Source organism: Vollenhovia emeryi, unplaced genomic scaffold, assembly GCF_000949405.1.
Source record: "Vollenhovia emeryi isolate VEMERY1.0 unplaced genomic scaffold, V.emery_V1.0 DF939334.1, whole genome shotgun sequence".
NCBI classification, from domain to species: domain Eukaryota; kingdom Metazoa; phylum Arthropoda; class Insecta; order Hymenoptera; family Formicidae; genus Vollenhovia; species Vollenhovia emeryi.
Window position 1 is genome coordinate 69644 of NW_011967032.1, and position 9942 is coordinate 79585.

At 48.1% G+C, this 9942-nt stretch overlaps 2 protein-coding genes across 3 annotated transcripts in view; one reads left to right on the forward strand and one right to left on the reverse strand.

Annotated features, from left to right (window-relative positions):
• Window positions 1-144: 144 nt before the first annotated feature.
• On the forward strand, window positions 145-1779 carry LOC105558545 (pre-mRNA-splicing factor Syf2). The gene is made up of 4 exons (XM_012006288.1): window positions 145-359; window positions 542-682; window positions 764-1059; window positions 1524-1779. Exons 1-4 carry the CDS (start codon window positions 264-266, stop codon window positions 1687-1689), a joined length of 699 nt encoding a protein of 232 aa, XP_011861678.1. The 5' UTR covers window positions 145-263; the 3' UTR covers window positions 1690-1779.
• A 15-nt stretch (window positions 1780-1794) lies between these two features.
• LOC105558546 (TGF-beta-activated kinase 1 and MAP3K7-binding protein 3) overlaps window positions 1795-9942 on the reverse strand; it is a 22105-nt gene continuing 13957 nt past the window's right edge. The window contains exons 2-10 of one of the 2 annotated variants that reach the window (XM_012006290.1): window positions 9309-9447; window positions 8294-8546; window positions 7048-7422; window positions 4237-4479; window positions 3480-3631; window positions 3236-3329; window positions 2896-3168; window positions 2213-2269; window positions 1795-2092 (exon numbers count right to left, since the gene is read on the reverse strand). In XM_012006290.1, coding sequence (XP_011861680.1) covers window positions 2067-2092; window positions 2213-2269; window positions 2896-3168; window positions 3236-3329; window positions 3480-3631; window positions 4237-4479; window positions 7048-7422; window positions 8294-8546; window positions 9309-9416 — 1581 coding nt within the window. In that variant the 5' untranslated portion in view covers window positions 9417-9447 and the 3' untranslated portion in view covers window positions 1795-2066. Of the gene's footprint in view, window positions 2093-2212; window positions 2270-2895; window positions 3169-3235; window positions 3330-3479; window positions 3632-4236; window positions 4480-7047; window positions 7423-8050; window positions 8547-9308; window positions 9448-9942 lie in introns of both variants that reach the window. The other variant, XM_012006289.1, reaches the window with a different exon arrangement.

Genomic DNA, 9942 nt, shown 5'->3' on the forward strand with positions numbered 1-9942 from the left:
ACGATTGAGACATAATGTAATGTGACCTTTCCATTTTTCCAGTATTTTTGCTGCAGTTGCGCGTTTGTTTACCTACCGGGAGGTGAACGTAGCCACGTAGTTCCACGTCTGCATTTTGAGGCTGCAGATGGCGACCCACTGCGAAAACGCAAACGAACGGTTTCCTTTCCTTCGATTTTGTGGATTATTGACAAGTCGTCGTCCCTCCGTGCGCGACGTTGCGTGAACTCGGGGGGAAAAATTGCATCTCGTTCTACTCGACGATGGACGACGCGGCGCCGAGTGCGTCGTCCTCGCAATCCGCGAGGGCGAAGTACAATGAGAGGCTGAAACGACTCAAAGATCTGCACGTCAAGAGGGTGAGTTCGGGACAAAGATAACCTGCCCGAGGTGACGAAGCTTACGCGACGTCCCCCAAGATTTATTCTGACGCTTTAAACTCTTTATTTCGCTCCTTTATTTACGAGAATGGATTTTTTAATTGCTAAGCGCACTTGGCGTTTCAATTTATCGCTATAGAGCGCTGATTTGATTCCAACAGAACGAGGCCAGAATGCAGAACCACAAAGAAGTCGTGGAGGAGGATAAGAGGAACAAGCTGCCTGCCAATTGGGAGTCCCGCAAGCGGCAAGCCGAATGGATAATGCAGGACGAGACCGCTAGGAAGGACGCAGAGGCTAAGGTACCGCAGGATCGACTGTATTTTTTATCTTCCAACGAAATTATTTAACTTGCGCTATACACTCGACCTCTGGTTCTTCAGGGTGAAGATTACGAGCGGAAAAAATTGCTGAATATCGACGCCACGGAAGCGGAGAGAATAGCTAGGAAGAAGAGGAGCAAACAGAATCCCGATCCAGGTTTCTCGGATTACGAACAAGCGGCGATACGTTGTTACAACAGACTGGTGAAAAACATTAAGCCCAACATGGAGATGTACGACGAGGCGAAGGAGAAGCTGGGGCCTGCCTTCTACGGCGATCCGAATACGATATTGCACGGCTTGCACGAGGACAAAAAGGAAGCGGTAGACAAAATGGTCACCAATTTGGAGAAGCAGTACGTGATATTCGTCATCTTGTAATGAAATTACGTAATCTTCAGGGTTGGGAACGTTACCTTAAAAAAAGTTACGCGTTACCGTTACTTTTTTGAAATGCCAAAGTAAGATGTTAGATTATAAAATTACATTGTTATTTAATAATCAATATTAAAACTTTAAACTAGTTTCTGTATAGCAAGTCATCGATCATATAGAATCGAGACATCGATTAATGCTTGCAGTGCATTCTCATGCGTCTTATATCGGAATATTTTTGTCCAGTCAAGAATAATGCGCGCGATCTATTGAACGGATATAAAAGATAATGGGAAACTGAAGTAACGATAAAAGTACAAAAGTACGACGTTACAGACATAAAAAAGTCACGAAAACGGTAATGGCGTTACAAGTAACGCGTTACTTCCCAACCCTGGTAATCTTTGATAAGACTTCGAGCTAACGACGTTTGCTCTTTACGCAGGATCGCCAAACGGGAGAAATACAGCAGGCGTAGGATGCACAACGACGACGCGGACATCGACTACATTAACGAGCGCAACGCTAAGTTCAATCAAAAACTGGAGAGATTCTACGGCGAGTATACTCGGGAAACGAAGCTAAACTTGGAGAGGGGTACGGCTATATAACGCGGAAACGACATTGCTGCTATTATCACAAGTACAATACTGTATTACACGATGACTTTTTGTGCAAATAAGAATCTGGAGGGGAAAGAACTTTGCAGCGTTTAATTCGAATGTATCTCTTGTTGCGCTTGCGCCTATTTATTCTGCGATACATGAAAATCCGTAGACGCGTAGAGATTGCCTCGAGAAGACAGAAATGTAATCGCCAGAAAGCGGGCAATGTGCATTAACCGTAAATAAAAAATTTAAATTAAATTACATTAGTCACGTATGCTCTATTGCAATCGCTTAACCCCTACAAAATTTGTTTATTTAAATAGTAGTTTTTTTTTAAATATTTATGTACAGCTCTTTGAAAACTTCTAATTCAGTTCGCATCATACCACCCAACTGTGCACTATATCTGGAAAAGTAATACGTCGTAATTAGTTCTTGCAGACGGGGAAGACATCTATTACATCCGTAAAATAGTAGGTAATCACGTTTGAACGGAAGCATCGGTACGTTAATTGAGTATACTCACGTCGCGGCGAGAAATTGTGGTGATGCGTTACTCTTATATGAATATCTTGCGTCTCCCCTGAAAATTCATAACTCTATTAGCATCGCTGCAAAATTAAGCAAAATGATGCCGATTCGTCAGGCATAAAATTTCCCTTCTTACCTTGCATTAAAATCAAAGCTGATACGGTTTGCCAGGAAATATCAGTGCTATATCAATGATGTTAATTGCTTAGAAATAAAACAATAATTTATAAACGGAATGTTAATTTATCGTGCGATATCGAATTCAACAAACGCATACACACACATTTCTGACAGATGAGAACAAAATTGCAAGCTCCACTCTCGTTTATATTATACTAGAAATATGATTAATATTTTTAATCGCAGTGAAGTACACAATTCTTGTGACAGTTATAACAGCACTCGCACACTTTGTTAACTATCTTAAAAGTACAACGCGATAAAATATCACTTTTACTCAAGCGCTTCGTCGCGTTATCAAAATCCAATCGATTAATATAATCGCGGGGGACGACCTTCACGAATTCTCGTGAAGTATATGTAACAAATAATCGGCATGCTGTTAGGCGACGAATTGAATTATTCCATTTCGCGGAGCAGCATTCGGGACGGTTCACTGTCACTACGATGATAACGAGGTCGATGGCAATTCTCTCGTCAATCTGCCGGAGCTTATACCTGCACTGCCGCCGCGGTTCAACAGTCTCGGCATGTCGCACTCTTCGCACTTATTCATCAATGGATGATTGTCGAAGGTGCACATGTTGCAGACCCACGAAGGCTCGTCCCGTTCCTCCCGGTTATCACTCGCGACCGTCGTCGGCTGCTCCGGCCGCCATGCCGGTGGTTGACTTGGTAAGCGCGGCGGGTGCAGATTCAGCACTCTCGCCGGCAACGACTGGCCGGTATAAATGCCCTGATAAAACTCCTCGTTGGTCTCGCCCAATGGTACTGAAAGTACGAGTTATTCGCTACGAGTCGCTCCTAACTTGGTGACAGCATGATAGGAAATAGATACCTCGTCTGTCTGACCACTGGTCAACTTCTTCGGCCAATCTGTCGCACTCGACTTGCAGCATGTATATCTCGCTCCTCAGCTTTCTCGTCAGCTCCTGCAAAATTGTGTGTTAAGATACACGGGTATTCAAAGGATGTCAGTCATCTAGAGATGTGCGGATTATTTGAATTTCTATGATCCAAATCTAAATTATGTTCCGAGTCTAGATGATTCGTGTACGAATTGACTTTCTCGTCGCACATACTTGCGGCGATACCGAGGGATCCACCGGTCGGGCCAATGCCTGCACCTCCTTCTTCATCGCTTCGAGTCGTCCCTTCTCAGCTCTCAGTTCCCTAGCGAGTCTTTCCTTCCTAGCCAATTGCTCCGCGACTAATTTCTTTTGATGCTCCTCCACTAAAAAAAGTTTAACAACTATCTTAGTTGGCGCGTACGTACACGAGGCGAGCTTCAAGAGCTTACTTCAATCACGGCATTTTTCTAATTCTACTTTGTCGCGAACAAATGACGCATTAACTCGATCATATATCACTTTATCGATCACTTCGATAACGGATTAGATACAAGACAGTTCCGTGCAGCTGCCGCATCTGCGTCGTAGATTAACGGTCGCGCGACGTTCTTCGCGCGTCGTCCGCAGCATTATCGCGCTGCTCGATCGTGGAAAAGGCGGAAGGCCTTCGCGAACGTATACACCGTTTAGCGTAAATGGCGTCCAGGGAACGCGTCGATAGCGCGCGGACTCTCGCGATCAGAAAAACCGGATCAGGTGGTCCGCGTAGTTGTAACCGCGGGCGCGCGCGGCTATGTATAGCCCGGAGCGTGGGGTCAGGAATGCGTAAATATCGTTCCCGGCGTTGCGTGCGTGGGCGTAGTACGTGCGACCGAGTGACTTCCAGGTAAATATACACGTGCGCGCGATTCTGCAACGCTAGAGCGGCGAAAGCGGCGGCGGGCGACGCGGCCACCCGCTTGCGTGTCATCCCGTTCCATGCCTTCACCTTGGCACAACGGCGATCGGTTCCGATCGGAAGCCGCGTGGTCCCCGACGGAGGAGGAGACGACGGCGGCGGCGGCGGCGGCAGCGAGAGGTGCGACGCCGCTGCTCGTCGCGGGCCCGGACGGCGTCGTCGGAAGGCTGCAGCCTGGGACGATGCTCGTCGTCGGCGGTATGGAGGGTGTAGTCGGCGCGCTCATCGTCGTCGTAGGCCTTGGCAATTGGCTCGGCGGTTCTGGCGGAAGTTCTGAATGCGACACAGTATCCCGTGTTAATTTTAGTAATAAATTCTTCGACGACTACAGAGATCTACGTTCTTTATCTTATTCAATTGTAATTTCGCTAAAATTAGAATCGGAGATGCGTGTCTGAGAATACCCCGTGTATACACGCCTACACTGCGCTTCGTGTTTCATATTACATCACAGTCTACACAAATATTACATATGTTTCCTCACTCGCGCTCTCTCTCTCTCTCTCTCTTCCTCGGTAAAGTCTCTTTCTAAATTGTACACTTGTTTATCAAATGGAATATTGATGCGTAAATCGAGGATTCTGTGATCGAATCGAGTTCCGGTTCCTTTTTCGAATCTAAATCGAACCAAAAGTTCATCCAAATCGAAGCGAATCGTTTTCAGATATAGTTTTTAATTCATGATAGAAATATTATATAAGTTGAATTGTAACACGTATAGATACATGTATTCGAGTACACTGAGACCCAGTTTGTTGAATGAAACAAAATCTAGTTGACTCAACTGAATTTCTTGTTTGAACATGGGCAAACAAATCTTTCGATACACCAACAAAAATTTAGTTGGTTATATCAACACACAAATTTGTTTGAGTGAACATGCGCAGAATCCCTTTGTAATATTCAATCAACTAAACCATTTAGTTCACGCGACAAATACAATTATTAGTTGACGCTCAAAATTTTGTTCAGATAAACAACTCATGGAAACAAAATGGTTTGTTGTAACATTTAACTTCTTTTCGGCAACGTATTGTTCGTTTTATTATACAACCAAATTATACGTTCAGTGTCAACAAAATGGGTCTCTCACAAGTAACAGTACAACTGCCACTCACCGATTTGAATGAAACTTGGCACACTTATTGAACACCAAAACATATTGAACGCGTATTTTTTTCTTTCGGCTCAATGCGCAATTTAAGGCCGGTAAATATGCAGAATAGGTCACACCTCACCGATTTCCTCGCCACTTAGATATGTTGTAGGGGAGAGTTTTCTGAGTAATTCCCCGCAAGAATCAAGTGGGGGACGGCATTGGTTTAGGAGATATAACAAATTGAAAACTGAAATTTTTAATACGTTTTTTGGTAAATATTTAGATAAGGTCAACCAAATGAACTTGATCTTGACATATGTTGTCAAGATCATGACCCTGAGTGACCTTCAAGAAGTTTTTGCCATCGGTCGGTGTTTATTAAAAAATTATAAACAAAAATGTTTAACCACTAAAATATAATTTTCTGACATCCTGTGTACAATAAATGCTTTTATTTACCTTCAGTATTGAACGCAGGTAAGGAAAGAGCAAGGGCGGGGGGAGGGCAAAACTAATTCCACGCGTTGTACGGTTCCACATGGGTTTACAACTTTCCACGTGAAGCGAGATCCACTCCACACCTCTGACATAGGATGGGTAGGGTTAGTTTTAACGAAGTGGAGTCCCCCCGAAGGGGGGGCGGAACACACTGTCTTCACGCATACATTTTTCTATCTACATTTGGTGGAGGGGAGTGACTTATATGTGGGTAGAAAAATGTATGCGTGGAGACAGTATGTTCCGCCCCCCCTTCGGGAGGGCCCCATTTCGTTAAAAATATAACCCTACCCACCCTATGTCAGAGGTGTGGAGTGGATCTCGCTTCACGTGGAAAGTTGCAAACCCATGTGGAACAGTACAATGGTGGAAGTACATGCGTGGAGACAGTATGTTCCGCCCCCCCTTCGGGGGGGCCCCACTTCGTTAAAATATAACCATACCCAAACCATGTCTGAGGTGTAGAGTGGATCTCGCTTGCTCGGTCAGTTTGCGCCGCGAGAAGAATTAAGCGTGCGCGCGCGCGCGTGCGTGTGTGTGTTCAACCCGTACCGATTGGTGCGGGAGGGGGCAGGTGTAACCTTGTAAATGAAAACGGTAGTTTGTTTATGATTTTAAAGGTAGCTACACAGGCATTTTAATAAAAATTACTACGAAAAAGTATTAAAATTTTTAGTTTTCAATTTGTTATATCTCCTAAACCAATGCCGTCCCCCACTTGATTCTTGCAAGGAATTACTCAGAAAACTCTCCCCTACAACATATCTAAGTGCCGAGGAAATCGGTGAGGTGTGACCTATTCTGCATATTTACCTTAAGGCCATTCTACAATTGCGTGAACGTGGTTGTTAGCGGTTGTACAGTGTTGTAAAACAGTTTTAAACCAGTATTTCCGATTGTAAAGCCTGTTGTAAAAGATGGCCGAACTTCATCTCTCACGGCTAACAACGATGTAGGACGTAAAAGCTACCCAATCAGAATTCTGTCACGTGTCCATACCGCTTCATGCTACTCGTAGTCGATAAGTGTGTGCAAAGACAATTATCACAGGTTACAACCATTTCAAGTTTCAAGTAGAGTGAAAATATTTTCCCGCAGAGGGGACTGATCTGCACAATCCTTTGGGCTTAATAGTATCCGCACCAAGATGTGCGTAACTTGTCAGTGTTACTTGTCAGTGTAACTTACATATATCTGATATAAATCAAACTCGAAGGACTATATCGCTTAAAATGAAAACCTACCAGGCGACCGCAGTGGGCTTGGAATCCACGGCGGCGGTAAGACTGACTTAGTCATCGGCGGTCTGATCCTCGCCGCCGCCACGCTACCAACGTTTCCAGGACCGATGCTGATCTGCAGGCGGCTTTGGAAGCCACGCGGGTCCAAGGACGAGGTCGAGTAAGTCAGACTCGATCCTTCCGACCTAATATCGATCGGGGGCTGCGGCTCGGAGGAGGGCGGCCGGAGGGTCAAGCTGACCGACGTGTAACTTCGCGTGTGATCGATCTGCGTCTCGGACTTCCCGGCGGCCAGCAGTGGCTCGGCGTAATGAGGTCGTGGCACGACGACGAGGTCGCTTCGTTTACAGGCACCGATCGCCGGTGCCGTTCGAAAATCTGCCGATATAAAATCACGATTAGATAATCTTTAAAAAAAGACCAGACGCCTCTTATCGACGATGTACGACCGAGGTCAACTTGCGGACTGGTCCGTCCGAGCGGATGAATGATAATCGGCGAGCTTGTGAACATGACTGAAATGAATTGTCTCCGGTAACATTCGCGATAAACAGGCGCGCCGCAAGAAAGCGAGAGTCCGGTCCTCTGAGAAGAGCGCGTAGCGTTGCCATACAATCCGCTTTCGCTTCTCTAATTACTCCTCTATCCTACGTCTCCCTACGGTTATCGCGAGCGAGATAATGTCCAACCGCAAATCTCTTTTGGTTCGATACTCTCGTGGTCTAACTCTTACTATGCTGCTTGATCGTATCACATATTTAACGCTCGATGTAACGCTTGTAACGATTTGTGTCGCAAGACCGCTGTTTTCTTTTCGAAAGATCTCTGCCGAAAGATAATTTGTACAATTTGGCCGAGTCCCGGCTTGATCCTTCCAATCAAATATCAATCCGAGGAAATTACGCGCGGTCCCTAGCTGCTCTACAACTCGGGACTCTTTTCAGCGTTAAATAGTGCGAGTACAACATCAATTTCAGCAGGGGGTGACAACGTCCGGCTTCCGTACCGCGATTGCCCGCGGGGCTGCAGGCGACGTTGACGTTGAGCTCGAAGCCGGGCGGCGCGTTGCTGCCGTTGCCGTTGCTATTGACGGTGCAACCGTCGTCGAAGAAGCCGCGCGACGTGCAGGCGGCCGGGGCGGACGAGGGGGCGGCGATACCGCTGGACGACGCCGCCGGCGTCGCGGCCGCGACGGCGACGGCGGCAGCGGTGCGGGTGCAACCTGCGGGGGGGTAGCGACGAGTCATACCGATGTCCAACGACGCCGGTCGATGCGGGCGCCCGACGCCGACGTTGCTCGCGACCGTTTGGTTCATCGTACAGCAACGCTGCTGCTGCGACGCGAGTGGCTGCTGCTGCGCCTGCTGCTGCGGTTGTGGCTGCGGTGGCGGCGGCTGTTGCACCCCGATACACGGGGCTGGGGGTGGAAACGCGCCCGGCGACGGACGGGACTCCTGGGTGGCCCGCAGGCTTCTCGCGCATGTCTCCCGGTCGTGGCTGTTCTGCAACGCACACGTACCTGGGGTCAACTCGCCGCCGATCGTCCCCGACGTCGGTTTCCGGCTTAGGAGACACGCCACGGGACACGCGTCGCATTACATTAGTTAATCGCTCGTATCACACGCGTGTGTGCTGGGAAAGACTTATACGCAACATCCCAGAGCACCGAAACCGGATGTCCCTTCTGATTACAATATCTCTGGTCAATTTGGCTGTTATACTTTTCATCACGAAGAACGTTCTCCAAATGTTTACCGTACCGTATGACCCTTTTTTTCTGTTAAGTTCGCGTAATTACACTTGTATTAAAATCCAGCCAATCAATTGCAGCGTGTGATTTCGTTCTCCTCTTCCGAAATTGAATGCGCCCAGAAAACGTTCGAAGGGAGATATGCGTCTTCAAATCGACTTACTCAAGCGTGACGAAAGGTACATCCGGTCCCGTCCTGGGAGGACCTACACACTTAAACAACGTACACACAGGTTCCACGCTCGTGCAAATGAGTTTAGCGATGCATGACGGAGGCGAGAGGAAGGCGAGGGGGGCGGGAGACGTGATTATTAAATCCTTGTTAAGTCGCACGTCGTAAACCGTTGGTTGCGCAGGCATCGGCGGTTAGTCGTTATTGCGGCGACTAGGGACGACGAGTTAGTTGTGCGTGTCTCTCGTGGAGATCCGAGGGGGGGACGGGGGTTGGGGGGGGGGGTCGGGGGTCGGTGTTTAATAGGGCCGCACTCCTGACGGACAAAGGCCACCTGTGTACCTGGGCGATGCACTGGGAGACGACGTGATCAGGGAGCGCGGGGAACTGCTGCTTCAGCTCGTGGAACAGCTGCATGATAGTGATGTTAGAGCAGTGGCACTCCCCCATCGTGGGCCCCCATCCTCCTGGCAGGGCCTACCTGCAGGCGCAGGTATAATAACATCATCGTTACAATGCGCGCCGCCGGTCCTCGCGCTGGACGCCGATACAAGGTGGTCGCTAGGATCCCCCCGTTAATTTACGCTAATGACGGCCCGTGCGCGCGCCAAGAGGGCGCACCGCCGTCCCGTCTCTCGCGACACGGCCGTAATACCGCGGCGATGACGCGGGACGAGCCAAGAGCGCTCGTAATAACGCGATCCGGAAGCCTTCTCAGAAACGTGGATATTTTATAATTCATCGGATCGCGGCGAGTTGGGCCGCATCCAGATTGAACGCTCCACCGTCGACTCCGCCGTAGGGCGAACTCGATGGCCGATCGAGTGCGAGACGTCGGACGGGAGTCGCGGAAATCGACGACGGACTCTTGATTCGATCGTGCGCGATGAAAGGGAGGAAAGAAAAAAAAAAGAAAGAGAGAGAGAGAGAGAGAGAGAGAGAGAGAGAGAGAGAGAGAGAGAGAGAGAGAGAGAGA